At 37.6% G+C, this 20885-nt stretch overlaps 1 protein-coding gene across 2 annotated transcripts in view; it reads right to left on the bottom strand.

Annotated features, from left to right (window-relative positions):
• Positions 1-516: 516 nt before the first annotated feature.
• The window catches only part of LOC139754739 (uncharacterized), a 35446-nt gene continuing 15077 nt past the window's right edge, over positions 517-20885 (bottom strand). The window contains exons 4-12 of one of the 2 annotated variants that reach the window (XR_011713939.1): positions 18464-18575; positions 15025-15217; positions 13804-13980; positions 10248-10408; positions 9872-9991; positions 9417-9494; positions 7727-7849; positions 5944-6041; positions 795-933 (exon numbers count right to left, since the gene is read on the bottom strand). Coding sequence is in view for 1 of the 2 variants with exons in the window: in XM_071672460.1 (XP_071528561.1) it covers positions 922-933; positions 7727-7849; positions 9417-9494; positions 9872-9991; positions 10248-10408; positions 13804-13980; positions 15025-15217; positions 18464-18575 (976 nt within the window). In the remaining variant the exon portion in view is untranslated. Of the gene's footprint in view, positions 934-5943; positions 6042-7726; positions 7850-9416; positions 9495-9871; positions 9992-10247; positions 10409-13803; positions 13981-15024; positions 15218-18463; positions 18576-20885 lie in introns of both variants that reach the window. The other variant, XM_071672460.1, reaches the window with a different exon arrangement.

Genomic DNA, 20885 nt, shown 5'->3' with positions numbered 1-20885 from the left:
TCTGAAAATCCAATAAAAAAAAGTGCTGACTGTCTCTGGAAATGTAAAGGGTGATTGGACTAAGTATTATTTGATCAGGTTAAGCTATTGGCAAGAAAGTTTGTCACTGTAGACTTTTTTTTTTATTAACATATAAGTTAGCCTCATATATTTCCAATTTTGCTTCGTGTTCATTTTATGAATACAGTTATAGCCCATAGAATGGAAATAAACATAAAACAAATATCATGAGAGTATATCTGCATAGGGTAAGCAGGGAAATATACAAAGATTTAGGGATTATTCAAATAATCAGCCATGTCAACAGCTGACGTCATTAGCAGTATACAAAGATATGCAAAAGAGAAGTATGGATAGAGTAACTAAGTACACGTGTGAGAATGGCATCATTTAAGACAAACATGTGAAGGTGAGCTATGACAGTAGTGTCTGAATGAGGTACTGGAAAGAAAATACAACTGAAAAGTGGGAAAAGCACTGAGGCTATGGGTGGGAAAGTAAAAATATAGAATTTAACTTGAAAATATATTTAATTATAAATTTTTAAATGGGATATTTTTTTTAATAAAAATAATTTATATTTTCTATACATATCTGACATATACAGTATATATGCACTTACCAGTATGTGTTTGAGATGTAATATATACAGATGCAAAATATAACATGATTACACCTTTATCACTTATTAAATGACTATCCTATCTGACCAACACACATTATAAATAATTCAATTCATGATAAACCTTAATGAAGACTAATAACTTGGTACTTTAGAGTTTCAACATTTACTGTTATAAGGGTTTCTTCATTTGCTACTCCTTATAAACAGAAACTGAGGCATATTGCACATTAAAAGCAATATCATCCATAATATAGCTGTGATTCAGGCTGAGAGAGTTTGTCACACAGGTACAGATATCACTGGCCTCCCTGTAAAAAGAAAAATATCACATTGATAATGATAAAAAAATAAAAGTTCTCCAAACACACGAAAACTCAATTATTAAGTGAATCAATAATAAAGTCTAACACATTTATAAAAATAAAAAATGCTTCCAGTTCATAATGAGTTTATTATGAAAATGAAATTCATATTACAACAGTAATTAATGACTTTATACATTTTTCATAATTCAGATGAACCGTTTAACCTCTCAGAGAGTTTTCTCTACACTCCTATACCACCTCTCCTTTTTTCTTCAAGATGTAGGAAAGCATTCTTATCCTTACAAAATAAGAAATAAACATTATAAAAGTAAATTTGGATATATGGAGAGAATGAGTGAAGAAAAGCTGACAAAGAGGATATACATGTCAGAAGTGGAGGGAACAAGGAGAACAGGGAGACCAAATTGGAGAAGGAAAGATGAAGCAAAAAAGATTTTGAGTGATCAGGGTCTGAACATGCATGAGGGTGATTGTATCATTTTCAAGGTGATTGTGTCATCATACAATCTCTGAATAATGTTCATCAAAATCACGATGATCTTCTCATGAAAAGATATCTAATGTTTCAACAAGCAACAGAGAAAAATAAACGTTAGAAATATAATTACTTTATTTTAAAGGACAATATTTTAATCTCAACAAAAATCAATATCCATCCAAATGGAAAACTTTTATTTATGTCCAAAGAATTCAATTTTTTTGCATAAAAAAGCAACATATTTTTAACCAAGGTGGGACAAGTGCTTGGAAGACTTTGGCAAATTTTACTAACAGTCAGGTCAATAATTAAACAATATTCCTCTTATATCCAAGTGTTTTTTCTGCCATACTGAGGTAGTGTCTGGAAAACAATGATGATCTCATTTGTAAAATGCACTGAGACCAGCACCTTACCCACAGTCATGCCCCACAGACTATTCCATGGTTTACATTGACAGCTTCATATGCTTTAGTTCAGTCAAATGCAAGCACTTTGCCCTTAATATACCACGTCAATCAAATTAATACAATTCCATGATGCCTCTCAAACCTCCTTAATGTTCAAGCTCCAAATGCCAAAGCCACCATCAGTCCATCTCTTTGTTGGCCTTCCCTTTTGTCCCTCCATTCCTAATACACACATCCCTATTTTGTCCTTTTTTTGCTTCTTTCCAATATACACAAACCATTTCAGCATATCCTGGTCAGTGCAGCTCTCTTAATGAGAATGTGCTTATCTTGGCATCTCTCTCTCTCTCTCTCTTACAGTATCATTCCTTACATGATCAACATGCCTCACGAGGCATTTCATTTCCAGCCCAAGAGTAGCATCCATTCAAAAATAAGAGAACAACACTACATTAAAAAAAAAAGTCACTGCCCTCACAGACATTGACCTTTCCTTTCACATTAGCCTTAATGCTCCCAGGACCTTAACTCCCCAACCCATCCTATTATTCTCTTCAGCTCCTGTGGTACCATCTGCTGCTATGTCCATTTCCAGGTATGTACGTTACTCCACTTCCTTCAGGTACTCCCAGTTCAAACCTGCACTCAGACCATCTTCTCTCATCCCCCTGCTCTGCCTAAGTACGTTAGTTTTTTCACATTTACTCTCAACTTCTTCCTTCACACAATTTTTCCAAACTCTGTTGCCAGCTTCTGGAGTACCTCTCAGGAGACTGCCATCAGGGCCATGTCATCTGCAAACAGTAACTGATTTATCACTCATGCAATCTGACTCCAAGTGTACTGCAGACCAGTCCCATGCTGGAAGACCCTTCCATTGCCTGCCTCTCCATCCTGTCTACAAACAGTTCAAAATACTGAAGTGACATCACACTTCATTGATACAGATCCACCTTCATCAGGAACTATTCACCCTTCTCCTTTCCTTATGCCTTACTTTTTGCATAAAAGCTCCTCCTTGCATTTCATAATTATCATTTACCCATTGTATTCATAGCAACTTCCCCAAGGCCTTTCTGTCAACCACATCAAATGCTTTCTCTGGAGCCAGAAATGCCATACACTTCTCCAAATATTTTTCATATAAATTATTCTACCTATTGTGAAGACACACTGCTCATCACCTGTCACGTTTTCTGTATGTCATCCTATCAACTGCTACTTTTACATACTTTTGATTTGTGGTGTAACCTCAAGATTTTTATATCTTCAACCTATTTAGCTTAAAGCTACACAGCTCATCACTCGTCACTTGTTCTCAGTATGACATCATCCTATTGCTACTTCTGCATACTTTTGATTGATGGTGTAACCTCAAGCTTTTACATCCTTTCTTTCATGTGTTTTTCACTATTAGTATAAGACAGGAATAGGTTTCCCCTAATGTACATAGAATTGAATAAGACATCATATTTAGAGTTATTAATAAATCTCTCATGTTCTCTAATGTTCTCAATATTATTCTACCATTAGGTAGGAGCTCAAACACCATTGTCCAAAATTATCCATTTTATTTCTATCAAGTTTTTGCCTTCACTGAGACATCATTTTTGCAAAAAGAGAAAAAACTGCGTCACAAAACGGGTATGAAATGCAAAATGCTAACAAAATGTACATACGAAACACGCTCGGAACCACAACTCCCTATCCATATCCAGGCCTCACAGACCTTTCCATGGTTTACCCCAGTCGTTTCACATGATCTGGTTCAGTCCATTAATAGCATATTGACCCTGGTATACCACATCATTCCAATTCACTCTATTCCTTGCACACCTCTCACCCTACTGCATGTTCAGGCCCCAATCACTTAAAATCTTTTTCATGCCATCCTTCCACCTCCAATTTGGTCTCTTGCTTCTCCTTGTTCCTTCCACCTCTGACACATATATCCTCTTTATCAACCTTTCCTCACTCATTCGTTCCACATGTCCAAACCATTTCAACACACCCTCTTCTGCTCTCTCAACCACTTTTTATTACTACACTTCTCTCTTACCCTTTCATTATTTACTTGATCAAACCAACTCACACCACATATTGTCTTCAAACATTACATTTCCAACACATCCACCTCCTCTATACAATCTTATCTACAGCCCATGCCTCGCAACCATGTAATATTGTTGGAACTACTATTCCTTCAAATATACCCATTTTTGCTCTCCAAGATAATGTTTTCTCTTTCCGTACATTCTTCACCGCTCCCTCAACCTTCGCCCCCTCCCCCACCCTATAAGTTGCTTCTGCTTCCATTATTCCATTCACTGCCAAGTCCACTCCCAGATATCTTAAACATTTCATGTCCTCCAATTTTTCTCCATTCAAACTTACATCCCAACTAACTTGTCGCTCAACCCTGTTGAACCTAATAACCTTGCTCTAATTCACATTTAATCTCAACTTTCTCCTTTCACACATTTTTTAAAACTCAGTCACCAACTTCTGCAGTTTCTCACTTGAATCAGCCACCAGTGCTGTATCAAGGGCAAACATCATTTGACTAACTTCCCAGGCCCTCTCATCCCAACAGAGTGCATACTTGCCCCTCTCTCCAAAACTCTTGCATTATCTCCCTAACCACCCCATCCATAAAGAAATTAAACAACCATGGTGACATCACTCACCCCTGCTGCAGACTGACCTTCACTGGGAATCAATCACTCTCCTCTCTTCCTACTCCTACACATGCCTTACACCTTTGATAAAAACTTCTCTGCTTCTAGCAGCTTACCTCCCACAAAGCATATCTATCAACCCTATCGTATGCCTTCTCCAGATCCATAAATGTTACATACGAAGCCATCTGTTTTTCTAAATATATCCACATATATTCTTCAGAGAAAATGAGGCAAAGAGGAGCTGGAAAGAGTATTTTGAAGGACTGTTGAATGTGTTTGGTGTTAAGATGGCAGATGTGGGATATTTTGGAAATGGAGGTATGTGAAGTGAGAGTCATGGCAGTGGTTTGTAGTAATGAGATGGTGAAAGCCTCACAAAAGATGAAATGTAGCAAAGTGGCCGGAATGGATGAGACCACAGTCAAATTTCTTAAGAAACGGGGTGAACATGTTGCTGGTTAGTTAAGGAATTTCAGTGTTATGTATGGATCATGAAGGGAAGCCTGAGGATTGGCAGAAAGTCTCTGTATAAAGGCAAGGGGTATAAAAGTGAATGTTCAAATTACAGAGGTATAAGTCTGTTGAGTGTACCTAGTGAATTGTATGGGTGAGAGGATGGTTACATGGACAGAGCATGAGACTAGGGAGGAACAATGTAGCTTCAGGAAAGGTAAAGGATGTGTTGATCAGGTGTGGTGTTGAAGAGTGCATGTGAGAAATTAGGTACCTAGAGAAACTGAATGACTTGTATGAGGCATTTATATCTGAGAAAGCATATGATATGGTTGACAGCAATACTCTGTGAAAGGTGTTAGGAATACATGGTGTGGGAAGAAAGCTGCCAGAAGCAGTGATGAGTTTTTATCAAGAGTGTAAGGCATGTATGCAAGCAGGATGAGAGGAGGGTGAGTGATTCCAGGTGGAGATGAATCTGCAGCAGGGGTGTGTGACATCACCATAGCTGTTTAATTTGTTTATGGATAGGGTGGTGATAGGGGGTGAATAAAAGGGTCTTGGAGAGAGCAGGTTTATAATCTGTTAGGGTGGGGGGCTAGGATATGAGTCGGCAGTTGTTTGCTGATGACTAGGTGCTGGTGGCAGATTCAAGTGAAAAACTCAACTGTCTAATTGGGTGGTGGAGGCAATCTCATCCATGCATCTATGCCCTTGCAAAATGTCAAACACTTCAATGTTTATGTTACTCTTAACCATATATAAAAGAGCCTCAATACACTGAGTGTTAACACAGCACACCCACACATAACAGTATCTTGCCAGTCATGAAAAAAACTTGTTTATTACAAATTGCAATTTTTGGGAATGCTTTAGTGTACTCTGACACACCAAACAGATATTATTTGTCAGAAATATTGTGTTATAATTTCCATGTACTAGTTTCTACATACTAAAAAGAATTAATTACATTTGAAAATGCTTTATCATCCCAGTTGTGTTGTAAGGTTCCACCACAAGATGGTGCACTCAGCGCCGTTTTTATTGGCCCTCTTTGCGCATGCCACACTGGAAACAGTACAGTACTTAAGTTAAATCATTGGGAAATCCAACAATACTAGACTACATCCAAGAGAAAAGGGGCATTATCTTTTAATCCTATTACTGTATTGTACTGAAGAGCTGTAGAGTATTTCCAAGTGTAAACCATAGAGTGATTGCACCCCAATTATATCATGCAGTAATTTCCATACAATAAATTCAACATTTTCACAGGGAACATTCCTTATTTTTATCATGCACAACAACAAGCCAGCACAGGGATAGGATAAGGTCATTTTGTTTACTATCTCTACAAATGTCATTGTATGCCAACCAGAAACATCGCATCATAACTGGTTATGTGCACGTACTATACAGTATTGTCCTATTCCTTCTGAGTATGATGTTTTAATTTCTAAATATAGTACTGATAATGTGCTGTAGGATGAATACAGTAATGAATATGATGTTTTAATTTATGAATAATGTAAATGGATATGATGTTTTTAAGTAGACAATAAATGTGCTACTGGGTGAATACATCATTGAATGAATTTTAATGTGCCACAGGGTGAATACATTAATGAATATATTTGAATTCACAAGCTATGAAAATATGCTACAAGTGAAAACATTAATTAATATATTTCAATTTACATACAATGTGATTATGCTACTGGCTGAATATTAAAAACAAAAGGCTAGTGAACATTAATTAATGTATTTTAATTTACATACAAATGTGAATATGCTACTAGGTGAATATTAAAATACAAGAGGCTGGTGATAAAGTTGGATTTTGCATGCTGGCATAAGAGGGAAGACTCCTTCAAAGGATGGAAAATTACTGTAATGGGAAGGAATAAGGGACGCAAAATGGAGTGAGGTCACTTGTGGTGTGCCACTGGTTTCGGTCTTGCTCTTCATGACCATGGGAAATAACCTGTCAAAAGACCTAGTCTTATATCAGAATATGTTTACATATAATGCAGAGGTTGTGAGAAAAATAATAAATGGGATGGACTACATCAAACAAAAAGAGGGCCTTAGACAAGCTCCAAAGAGGGTCTGATATGTCGTTGATGAAATTCAACCCAAGAACATGCACAGTAATGAGGATGAGACAAGACGAAAAAAGACCTTGATAAGAATATGACATACCAGGAAACAAGCTGATGCCAAAATGTCACTTCAAGAGAACTATAAAGGAGACAAACTCTAAGCTGACAAATATAGAAATTGCATTTTAAGTACATGAATGAAGAATTATGTAACAAGCTATTCACATTATATACAAAATCCAAATTGGAATAAGCTTTTTAAGTTGGCCACTGTATTCATCGGTAAATGAAGAATTAATAGAGAAGGTCTAGAGGAGGGCAAAAAAAGATAATACTTAGAGACGAGGCCTGAGTTACAAGGAAAGGTCAGAGGCTGTACATTTGCCAAAAAATGCAATCCTCAAGTTTCTAAACTAGACTGACAATGATGACAACGACTGGAAAACTTAACAAGAAATTTGTCAGAAAAGATGGAAAAGTATCATAAACTTCCACTACTGATAATGTGACAATACTCCAACTGAAACCTCTTTATGGACTGGATCTACCATTCCACGCATCATCTCAGAATTAGGAACTTGATGCTTTGGCTTTGATAGCAAGGGCACCCCCGAGCTACTTTATCCTTATGGGGAAAAAAGAAAAACTCACCTGACTGGTTGTAGCAACATAAACTAGGCCCTGCAGTGATGAAGCAGAAGCCTCAAGAGGTATTGATATGGGTACACCAACCATATCCTGGGTCAGGTGAACCACACCTTCACCTGATCTGACCTGGAAACATACAAAAAATCAGTTAAGACTTTTAGACTTATATCTGTAATTTGACAGATGTGAGCGGCATAAGTTTTCCTGATCTCTCACACTTGAAAGCAAGACAGACATCTGCTGTGAAAGCAAAATAACAGGCTTACTTATGATTCAGCTGTTACCCTAAGCTCATCCAGTCAGGAGGCATGGATTCACAATCAAACAAGTTACTGAATCCCTGATTACGTGGCATTTCACCATCAGGTCCATCAATCCATAAGCCTCCAGAATCACTTGGTATATTCTGAGGAACCAGTTCAATCTATGTAGCTTCCACTTCAAGTGAAGTACTAAATTCTCTCATAAGTTAAACCAATCACTGATTAAAGAATCGACTATGTACCCCATACGCCTGGCACCGGAGCAACATAAAATTAAAGCCATGCACCACATAAACAATGTTTTGCCAGTCTATGTTGTATAACATTATCTAGAAATTGTTCTAGTTAAGTTAATCATAATGAAAACAATTGTGGAAGTATTTCTTTTTTAAATACTTGAGAATATCCTGCACACAGAGTGTACCTTGGACATCAGGACTGCCACAGGAAAACGGCTAAATGATAATCTTTCATCATCCTCTAATCCTATCTGTCTATCTGTACCTCTGATGCAATTTCCCTTCTGGAACTCTCTCAAAGGGGTGAACTCTTGTGCCCCTTCTTAGCCTTTAGTGCCTCACCCTTGACAAACACTGGCAGAGGGCAAGTCTAGTGTAGTGTTTGCAGAGTCTCCTATCAACTGTTCCTACCGATTATGTCTACCTAATGCTCCTTCCTAATTTTCTTACCAACTACTTCTACCTGATGCTCCTACATAAATGTTCCTACCTTCTACTTCTATCTATCGCTCCTAACATTTTGTGAAAGGGCAGGGCTAGTACATAGCACTCATCCTAGGACAATCTAGAGTTATGAAGAATGAGCTATGTGAGTTATGTGTTGTCAAGTGTTATGTATGACAAGGAGAGATTGTGTTTTTGTGGACAGCATGCCAGTAGTCCACGTGTGGGTGAAGCAGAAAGAAAAGATGCTGCCTGGATCAGAGGAGGGCCACTTGACAATCAATGAAGTGCTGACTCACTACACAGCTGTCTCTAACCCTCCTGATACCCAGACGGATAGTACTGGTAACATACCTCCTTGGTCATTGGCTGCCTACCAACTACTACCTCTAATCCTATTCATTCTTGTGCCAATGATTCCACTCTAACTACTTTATCTCACAACAGTGTAGGAAATGAATGAGATTTAGAGAGAAATGTATTTGGGATTAGCATTTTTTGCAGCTAGTAAGACCTGTGGTGCACTACCATTCTCACACATCAAATACACACATTACAAGTAAGCAATTGCCTTTTGTGACGAAATGGAACTATAGTACTATGTAAACATTAAACTGACTCGCTTCTAAAGATTGATGTTTATACTTTATTATAATATGAGATCTGGGAAAATTTTATAACAGATCTGGTAAAGAATGCCACAGAAACTAAAAGTGAGGAATAAATATAAGAGTTTTTGTGCCAAACCTGAGATAATACGGAGGAGTCGACAGTTGCGTAGATATACTGATCTCCAGCCATTAACACCTGGCCTGGAACTGGGGTCTGGAATGTATTACAAAAATCTGTTATTCAGAAAAACAGTTATAACGGTAGTTAACAATTTTCTAAAAAGAAAATTAAAAAAGGCAATACACTTGTTACAATGTTATTTCAAAAACAAATTTCATATTGCTTTCCATATTGTCTACAGGTGAAGCCTCCTTGGTGAAAAGGGTGCACTAGTCCAAGGACTTATTATACTTATGTAGGATTACTATTTGCGTTTTACACAAATTTCATCCATTCCTGCCTTGCCTTTGGCAAAACCCATAAGTCAAGGGATGTAAAAGAAGTTTCAGCAATATATATCAAAAATCCATTTATTATCAGTGCAAGTGATATAAATGTCAACAGAAACCAAATTCTGCCACACCACCCACCTGAACATGCACAGCATTAAGGTAATCTGCATCATGCGGACTCTCCACTGTAACAGTTCCACTATCAACATCAATGTTAACAACATGAGGAGGTGGTGGTGTCAAGTCACTCAGGATGGCCTGAATAAATATAAATAAAACTGTGTTTTATAACATGAACTTCCCTTATAACTTTTTAAAACATTATCTGATTCACATAAACACAAAAAGTAAAGTGTCCAAATGTCTAAGGATGATTCTGTATGCAGTGAATGTAAGAAAATATATTATGATACACATACACAAACATGTATAAAAAAACAATTTGTATTTGATTTAGAATAATCCAGATACTTTTAATAAGTACCTTATCTAATAAAAACCCTGATAAACAAACCTGTGGTGATTCGGTTTTCCTGACTGAAGTTGATGATATGGTTTGGCGTTGCTTTTTGTTTTCACATCTGCTATGCTCAGCAACATGCGCTAAGTAATTATCTCGTTTAACAGTCTTGAAAGAACACACCCCACATGTAAACATTATGCCATCTAGCTGGGCTGTAGAAATAATAATTAGGTTCAGTATGGTTTCTCAACTGACACGACTAATACATCCTTCCCATACTATGTACAGGTTCACTTTGCACAGATTTGATCTTGCATGGTTTATTTGTTTAATACCTAAAGTTTGCTTGGAACATATGAGTCGAACACCTAAGGTCTAGGCTTTAACCCACACCAAATCCAAAACTGAAGGCAACTCAAGCCTAGATGTGGTTTAGTTCTGTTAATGGCTTTTCTATAAGCTATTTCTGTTTCTATATATATAATCACAGTTTGTTTTCCTTTGTACGACACATTCATTTCTTGCTATTTCTATAATCACAGTATTTTCAATAATATTGTGATGTCATGCAGTCAGTGCTTAATGAATTGAAAGACATTATATATCTGTTTTCATTGTTAAAAACATATGATGAATTTCTCTTTGCATATCCATTTCTTACTCTTTTTTAACTAAAGTCTTTTCAACAGGATAATGTAGTATTGTCATGGTATCAGATCTTATGAAATGTTACAGAAGTGACAGTTTAAAAACAATAACTGTTTCTTTTGTCATCTACACAAAAATCTTAAGAGATAACTGGCAGCACCATCTAAATCACTGGGGTGAGGGTCATTCAGTTCGTGCAAAAATTCTTAAAGTAAACAAAAATATACTTAATGGTAAATAAAAAAATGTATTACAATACTTACAATACTGATCTCACAATATGAATAAAATGAGTGTTACAAATGAAAGATGACGGATGCCTAGTCATGATAAAAATTCACAAGGCCTCAGGCCAAGTTAACACAAGACAGCATATGCTCACATGTCCTTTGGGGAGGTGAGCGAGCAACAGAGTAAGTGAGCCCGTATTATTCACCTGGCTTTAAAATTTTAACAACGGCAGCTACCTTGGACAGTAATCAGGGTTGCTGGATATAAATATGAAAATGGAACTTTCAAGAACAATTCATGTCAAGTTTCATTCAAATTGCGTTGGTAGTTTCAGAGAAGACTGAAATGTGAAAAGTTAACAAATGGATGTAATCCATTTTCAGTAATAGCAGCCACACTATGTGGTGGTTAGGATTATCAGAAAATTTTGAAAAGGAAAAGGGGCCAACATGCCACGTTCTGTTCAAATTACCCAAGTAGTTCCAGAGAAAACGATTGAAATGTTAAAATTTAATGGAAAGACAATGATGACAGATGACAGACAATGAATAATGGATGCCAAGTAATGGCAAATTCTTGCTTGACCTTTGGCCAGAGAAGCTAAATAGGGGATGAAATTCCTTAACCTTGCTAAAAGTCTCAGCACTTAACATTTGCCTGGCCATGTACCTCATGCCAGCTACCTTCTTTGCTGAAGCAGCCTAAACTCAAAACCAACAGATGACTAATGTTCTGGGAGATGGCTTAGACATGTCACGATAGGCTATTAAAGAAGGAGCATTGGCAACAAGAGAAGTCACCCAGAATTCAATTCTGAGAGCCTTTATTCACATGTGGACCCTGTAGATCAGAGATACCAAACAGTCCTTAGGTTGCATGTAGTCTGCTGAGTACTAATGCCTCAAGGTAACTTTTCTATTCACACTAACTTCAGATGACACCATTTTTGTGTAAAAAGATAGAATTTTGAAAAAATATATGTCTGTTGTCACCTATTCTCCAGTTGGACATCTGGATACAACTATACTACTATATATTATTTGCATATTTTGGTATGTGCATAAGACCCAAATGAAGTACTGTACAATGAAAAAGAGAAATCTGATTCGGCTTGTCATACAGGGTCTGGCATCCTGCTGTAGACAATCCATACCAGCCTGGTAAAACATATCAAATATTACTTTAATACTAAGCTAGCATGGCAAGGTAAAGATTCCTGCAAGGAAGAAGGTTGAGGAAGGGACAAGAATGAGTTCTGGGTAAACCAAACTGTGGACTAACATCTAACTCAAACATATGAAGACACTTTTCTCCATATAATACACCCAATTACCCATTCTAATACAGAAATTAAAAGGATACTCCTCCAATTACAGCCAGTTCTCTTTATTGGCTTTGCCAGACCTGAATCAATCAAGGCACGGACACTGTGGACTGACTGAGGGTCCTCTCAATCTGCAGATGAATGCTCTATCACTTAGCCCCTGCCTAATGATCCTATAAAGAATCAAAATGGTCAAAATCCAGGTTAGCACTCACATCAGAAGCTACTTGATCTGCTCCCAAGATCTCAATATCTAACATTGGAAACTAAGGCTTATATTTGGACCCAGCAAAGAAAATATGAACTACCCTGTAGTTAAATCTAAATAAGTTCTAAAGCACTCCTACAACTGATTTTGATCAACTGGAAGTACACTTTTATTGTAGTGAGACTTAAAGCAGCCCCCATTTTTCTTTTAAGGAGGTATATGAAATAACATGAAAATTTCTGTTGCCTCCCTGTACTAAGAAGGCAGCATTCGCTCGTGCAATAAATCCTTTTTGGGGTGATTAACATCTATTACTATACACCTTTGCCTGATTTTTCTTGTTAAACATCTGCAGCACTGCTTTACTGACATCAATCTGGTTAATAGGGCTGAACTAACCTAGTAAAACCTACAGCACTATGCTTAGCCTTAAAGGCATCACTGTTGTATCAAGAATTCCTGCTTGCCTACAACAGAAATCATGAACACTTAACTGTTTAAAGTCTATATATATATGGTACATTCACCCACATATTAGCTTTAATTTAACAGAAAATGTTGGACAGTGCAAATGCACAGTTCCATTGCTGTTGTTCTGTATTTTTAATAAGCTTGTGTGTTATAAAAATATCTAGAACCAGTCTACAATACACTGGAAAAGCAAAAGATGAACAAAAAGTTTACTGTAGGTTACAATGATTGTAATAAACAATTCTACCAGCACCATACTGTGGAGGGTGATGGTCACACTGCCTGTAGGTGCACTAGTTTCAAGATTCCACAGAAGTACTTATGATTCCTGTCATGGAAAACTTGAAAATACAAGACAGTGATGCTCATCTGACCCTCAGACTAAAGGTCAAAGAGGAAAGTTGAGACATCGCCATGTGCCAAAGTCCAGCAAGTGCACATAACACCAACAAGCAAATTTGAATGAATGGCAGTGGTGAACTGTGCCCTACCATATCACCTCCGTGTCGTGATGTCACAGGCCTAGACAGGTTACAGTATACTTATCAAGGCCTTGTGAATGAACACCCATTGACTTTATATGTTTTCTGATAGTTGAAGGGGTGAATCCTCATGAACACAACTCATTCTAGGAGTAATATATCCCCATCCAACAAAACGCTCTCTGTGATGCTCATGGGGCTTGAATGCAGGAGAGAAATATACTAAAATTTGGGATTACTTACCTAATCCTGGATGTTTGTCCTTAAGGTGAACCTTAAAGGTAGTACACTGTATTGAAGCATAATCACAGTATGGACAGCGATATGGTCGCACTCCAGTATGTTGCATTTTGTGGCGTCGAAGAGAATTATGATCAGATGTGCGGTATTTGCATATTTCACAGGCAAATGGCTTTTCCCCTGAAAAAATAAAACAAAACATGTTAAAGAATTAAACTATGAGAAATATTTTTCTTACATTTCAAGAAATGAATATAATGATATATTGAAATATAAAAAATTTTGAGAGTACCACTGAGATTTAAGTTTGGTGAAGGGTGATCTGGATATTAAAGAAATAATAAGCATCTAAATTCAGGACACCTCTCTCTTAAACATTCTGTAAATTACTCATGTTTTTAATTTTTAAGGCAAAAGAAAGGGGGGTCAATTTATAAAGTACACAAGTAATATTTACAAGGGGGTAGAAATCTTTACATGATAACATGAAAAATATCTACCATGCTTAAAGTAGGCTAGGCACCTAATCCTGAACTAATTTACCACATATCAGACTACCAATTACCTGTAAGAAATGCCATGCTTTCAGTAGGCTAAGCAATGGTAGCCTAAGCTCCTTTGCCTAGAGCAATGGTAGCATAAGTTCTTTAGCCTAGTGAGTCTATTGTGGGTACCATACAGGCAAAACCACACTCAATCCCCAAGTTTCACTTTACATTTACACATAAATATTTATCACGCACTTTGATATATGTTGATTGCTGATATCCTCACATTTTATCTCTAAGCCTAACTTTTCATAGCAGTATTCCAGGTCATCTTAGAACTGACAGAGTTGGTAATGCTATTGATAGCATTTCTGTTGTTGCACTGGCTTCCTCAATTTGTTTCATAAAACATAGTATAGAGCTTGGTACCAGACAGTATTATAAGATTTGATGTAATATAACAAGCCCTACACAGTATGCACCAGAGAACTATGACTACAGGGAAAGCAAACGTGTTACATGTAGATCAGGACTAAGATACCTTTTTACTTGACGAAAACAAGTATTGAAATTACAAAAGCAGTAACCAGTAAGCTTCTTCAACAAAACATATACATTTAAATTACAAAACCTTCCAAATCAATTGATTTAAAATTATCGGTAACATGAATGTAAAGACCTCAACTGTGCTATTAAATATGAACTTATTATACAACTGTAAAATGACCATTATTACCTGTATGTTGTCTCATGTGCATCTTGAGGGTAGATCTGGAAGCTGTGGAATACCCACAGTAATTGCAGAGGAAGGGCTTCACCTTTTTATGCACAAATTCTTGATGGTTATGAAGCATTCGCTTGTCTGAGAATACCCTTTGACAAATCTCACACTGATGCTGAGGTGCTTCTGATTTTTTCATATGTAAAGCCTACGGGAAAATATTTTGTAACACAAAAGTATCTGAATATGCCTTGCTTAGCGAAGCAACTATACAGTATTTCGTTCGTATAGAGTGGTGTAAATATATATAATGGGAAGGAAGGCATGAATCAATTGTGTCTTGTGACTACATTTATAGGATGGGTTGTTAGATATTCCTATTTTGTAAAACATTAGCTTTGAGCAGGTGAAAAGTATGTTTTTAGGCTAGACTAAGTAACCAAAGGATTTCATTGTGGAGAAAAGTGTGAATTTGTTACTAAGAGCAAGATAAGATGCATCAGGTAATATGACTAATTCATAAAGTGCTTACTGAATGAATTATCAGGTAGTCTTACCTGACAAAAAGTTAGTTTTGAGTCAATGATAGGTATGCTTATAAACAAGACTTCTCACTCATTCTCACCTTTCATGTAGTTCTATTAAGAGCAATCAGTTCACCCCTGATGTGGAAAAATACTAATTAGCTATAGTCACACTTAATGCTTTCACAAAACATAACTACATTATTGTCCTGATCGCATTCACAAAAGTGTTCTAAAACAACACTGTGGTCACCAGCAAACCTGTAACCACTACCAAGGACTAGCTATGAAGTCATATTACTGATTCCCCCCAACCCCATCACATATGCATACACACATATGACAGAGTCTTCGACCCTAAAAGGTCATCAGAGGATGACCAATCTCCATGAGGGAAGGGTGGGCTGGGCAAGTAAGGAGTTTAGCTTAAAAACATGCTTTTCAAACCTCAAAGCTGACTTTTTAAGCAAACTCACTCACTTGCCCTCATGTCTTGCATAAATTTACTTTAGCAATGGACAAAGGAGAGGATTAATTACAACAAAATAAAAAAGATAATCTGGATTCCAGCACAAAATGGACATTTCCAGGTCAATTCTCTCTGGAAAAAAAGTCCATAAAAAACCTACCCTTAGTAAGGTCCTTGCATAGTTTAATCTCCCAAGAACCACACAACTTAGTGCTTAGCTATATTGTTTGTGTAAGAATGCATCACTATTATCAAAAGTCATGGAAGGCTTCAAAGTCACCTTGTCATCAGATCATCTTGAAGACATGTGCCACAGAAAGGGTTTTGCTAAGAAAATATTTATAAAATATGTACTCCACTATAAATCCCTAGCCTGCAAATTCTGACGTCCTCCTAACCATTTATGACATCAGTGTTGAATATGAAACAAGAATCCCACAACTGACAAGGGTTTTTGATTCCTTAAAGTAAAGGGCCACGTCCTTGCAAGCTGGAGTTTTGTTAGTGACCCTAGGGGATGACATTCCTCGGGTAACTCAAGTCACAAGCTGTCAGCTTACAAGTCTTGTTACAGCTGTGGCACTTTACCCCAAATGAGTGTGGTACCCATTTCTTTATCAACCACAGGAACAATGTACAGCAGGATGGGCTGCATGCCATCTGCCTGCACCAGGTATTGAACCAGGGCCTGTGAAGTAAAGCTAGTAACAAGCATTGAACCAGGGCATGTGGAGTAAAGCTAGTAACACTACTGACTACATCATCAAAGCACTTAAACATTACTGGTAGCTTTCAAGTGCTGACACAACACAAGGGATGGAAAAAGCACGTAATGTACACCAAAAGAAAGTTTTAATAGCATTTACTTCAAATAGTTTCAGCAAGTGAGAAGACTGTTTCTACACGATGATTTGCATATCATCTTGTAATGGATAATCCAAAGGTAGGATTAAATCCAAGATTTCTTACAAGGTACTTCCAGCACATGTAACCTGGTAACAGGCATCATAAATTTCATGAAAGGTGTGCAGTAACTGACATCAGACTTGAGCAACACTTACGTAATACTCCACCAGGACTTTCTGGCTTCTAAAATTACCAGAGATTTTCCCAAAGGAAATTTCAGTCAATAATATTGAAATGCCTTGGATGGAAGAAAAAGTAATAAAACTTTCTGCGTATGAGCTTGAAGCCAACTCTTCCTTCCACTCTCACCTGTGGCATCACCAGATGACACAACACACCAGCATACCCACAAAACTACAAAAAGTCCTCCTCTGAACTAGAAAAAATACCTGCTCCATTATCAATGCTACTCTCGAGCAATTATGATGCCCTACTATGAATCACTGTCTCATCAGCTTCCTAGATATTGTCTGTTGCAACCTCAAAGGATGCAAGACTTGTGTGGCTCTCACCTTCACTGACTTCACTGATACTTTCAGCCTAAGCAATCATCAATCATCATTAAGAAAGCCACCAGCTTAGGGGCTGCAGAAAAATCTCATTTCATGGCTTGCAGACTCCAACAGAGATCAGTGACATGTTGTTTGCTCCTGAGGAGCCACATCCACCTTCCATTCCCTCGCCTGTGGCATCATCATGACATAATAGGTCCCTTGTACTGCCTTATCCTTGTAAGTGATGCCCTAATTAATGGAAATGCTCATTGGCAATACACTGAAGATTACCACTGATATCAGTGTTGACAGCAGCTCTCCCAACTACTTAACCCACCAGAACATCCTTAACAAGTCTCCGGACCTGGCCCACAACTGACCACATCACCATTAACTGAACCAAGGCCTGTAGCCATGCACTGCAGCCTTGTTTCAAACCATGTTCTGTCCTTTACTGTTTCACTAGGCCCCAGTCTACTCTGAGCACAAATATCACAAAATATTCACACAGAAAAATACACATGGTAGGTCGACTGATTAGCCCAAGATTAACTGGAAAGAGAGACGACATTGTCCCCAGGAGAGTATTGCCCATATATCAACTGCCTTGTTTTTCAGAAGTTATCATATCGTAGACAAGATACTCAAATTGTCATGATAAAAATCACTGACTAGCTCACGAAATGGCAAAATTTATCAACTGACAAGCTTAGCTTTAACTGGAATGCAGCAAACCATTTCATCTGAAGCTTTAAAGAGACTGGCAAGAATGTTGCCTGTGTGGGGGTTGACTTTGATGGCATGACATCATAGCTAGCTGTGTGAGGTGTACATACGGCTGATGATTATACCATTGTCTTTAAAAAGAATTTTCAAGCTGCCCTCAGAATACATTATGGTCATTGTTTTCTAAATGCACTAAGTATGACTGCTGCGTAAGCACCTCTCTGTTGGACTTAGGGTAACCTCAGGGCTTACAAGAAAACTATATGAATGGTGATGGAAAATGAGAAACTTTGCTGAAGAATACAGTAGTCTCAACATCTGTGAACAGTACTTACCTTGTGGTTACGCAGCTGTTTGACAGTTTTAAAACGCTTTCCACATGTGTCACAGAGAGAGGGCCTCTCATCACTGTGGATCTTATGATGAATATTCATCAACTTGCTGTAACTGATGACAGAAACAATTTGCTTGAGATAACCAGAATGTACTGAGAATTAAATATAACTTCATCTTAATGTAAGTTTTGATGGCCAAAAAACCATTTCTCTCCAAGAATGTCCCACAAGCATGAGAAACATTCCGTAGGATATCTTTTGGGAAATCACAATTAGGACCTTTTACCCCTCAGTATTTCTAGTGAAGAAGCACCGAACTTCCCCATCTTTTTCAAACCAATGAACCATGTTTGTGATAGCTGGTTTTGGGCCCATCCTTGGCTAATCAGATACTAATGGAGAAATGATGTCATCAACCCAATCAGATCCAGCCACTAGCAGCTCAGAATTTGCAGACTGCGGGCACCAACCCAAAAGTGCCACACTTGGAACAGAGAAAAGGTATTACGAAAGGCATTAAAAGAAAAAAGGGTAGGAGTAGGCAGTACATGGTAACAAAACAAGGAAATAGCAGCTTCAGGACACTGCTTTGAAGAGCAAAGGTTTTTCAATTATTAAACTCTATATTTCTCTCCTATGTGGTCTGTTCCATAAGCATGAAAACATTCTTAGAGAATAAGGAGAGTGTAGCGAAATGCTTTCAGTTACGAAGATTTTGTAGTTTTGTACCTCCATCCAAGGGCCCAAACCTGCTTTACTCTCGAGGAAATAGTGGCACCATTGTTGATTAAATATGTTTGTCCAAAACACAGAGGTCTCCAAGTTTATTTTTTTTTCTCTACCTTCAGCAGATAAGAATCTGTTTACCAAAAGGTAACCTTTTTGGCTTGCAGCCTCATCCTTTCATTGCACTGCCCTGTCATAGTGACCTTACCCAGAAACTTCCTTAATCTGACACAGGAGTACTTTCTGGTAATGGGAATTTGGCAATGAGGGCAGATATACTCTAGTTGTCCAGTGTTGAGGTTAATGTAACTGGCTTGAATTCATAGTTGACAGATGTTGACCAGGACGCAAACCTCCAACATTGACAGTGTCCCAAGTATCATATAATAATGAATACATCACATGTTTGGTACACACTTCTCTTAATTAGCAAAATGGTAAAAGAAAAGGATACAAATCCATAGGATGCAAAAATGCAAGCATCTTGACAGCAAGGGACCCTATAGAATTTTGAGCTGCTGGTGGCTGAAACTGAGTGGAACGATGATGTCAACTCTGTGGCTGTCTCTGATTGGCCAAGAGCAGGCGTGAAATGAGCAAGCTGCTGCAACTATGGTTGACCAATCAGTGAAAGGTGAGGAAAGCCAGTGCTTCCCTCACGAGAAATTCTAAGGGATGGAAGGTTCTACCCTCGATTTTCCTAATGATATCCTACAGAATGTCTCTCATGCTCATGGGACAAACTGAAGAGAGAAATATATATTTCACTCAATACGTAAACATCAATACACTGTGAAGACTGTTTGTGATCATGTGCACATGTGTATCTATATCCTGTGAAGACAATTTTCCTATGATCATGTGCCCATCCTTTTACACAATCCACTCTCATACTCACATACTTATGCATTAAGGTAACTTTCAATTCAGTAACCCTTCAACAAATGTGCAACTACAACTCTTGCAACAACAGACACACAGACCCAAAGACAAAGTAAAAGATAGAAATGTAAATGAATAATACACTGGGGAAACAGAAAAACAGGAGATGACACCCACATCACTACTATGAGACCAGAAATATCTGACAAAAAGAGAAAAACTTTGTAATTCGTACATACAAATACAGATGGGCTAATAGTAAATGGCACTGAAGTAGAATTTAGATGTCAAGAAAGGAAAATCAGTCCTATTATTTACTGGAATCATAAGATAGATTAATGGCTTGTGTTTCCCACAGGATTCAAAATGGAAAAAGAGGAAAGAAAGCAGAGGAGAAGGAAGTCATGTGACCCAACAAGTAAGTGACAGTTTAAAGTTCAGATACTATTTGCAGGTGATGGTTCCTTCACACTATATGATACTGAAAGTTACAGTAAGGAAAGCCTGCTTAATTGTTCTGACAGTATACAGTCCCAAAGAAACATCTGATAACTGAATCTAATATTCATTGATGATAGTGAAGGCACCATCATCACAATGTATGGGTCCTGCTCAGAAATGGGGAAGTTCTAATCATGAGTAATCTAAACAGCAACAGTAGGAAAATCAAATGGAAAAACTTTGATCCACACATGGGAGATGAAATAGACATAAATTTCTAGAATGTGTTCTAGACTTCCTGTACCAACATGGCACAAAACACTTTCTAGAGTGAGAGGGGCTAATATGTAATCAATACAGGCAACCACAATGG

The sequence above is a fragment of the Panulirus ornatus genome, chromosome 17 (assembly GCF_036320965.1).
Source record: "Panulirus ornatus isolate Po-2019 chromosome 17, ASM3632096v1, whole genome shotgun sequence".
NCBI lineage: Eukaryota > Metazoa > Arthropoda > Malacostraca > Decapoda > Palinuridae > Panulirus > Panulirus ornatus.
This window is presented reverse-complemented; position numbering and strand designations above follow the sequence as displayed.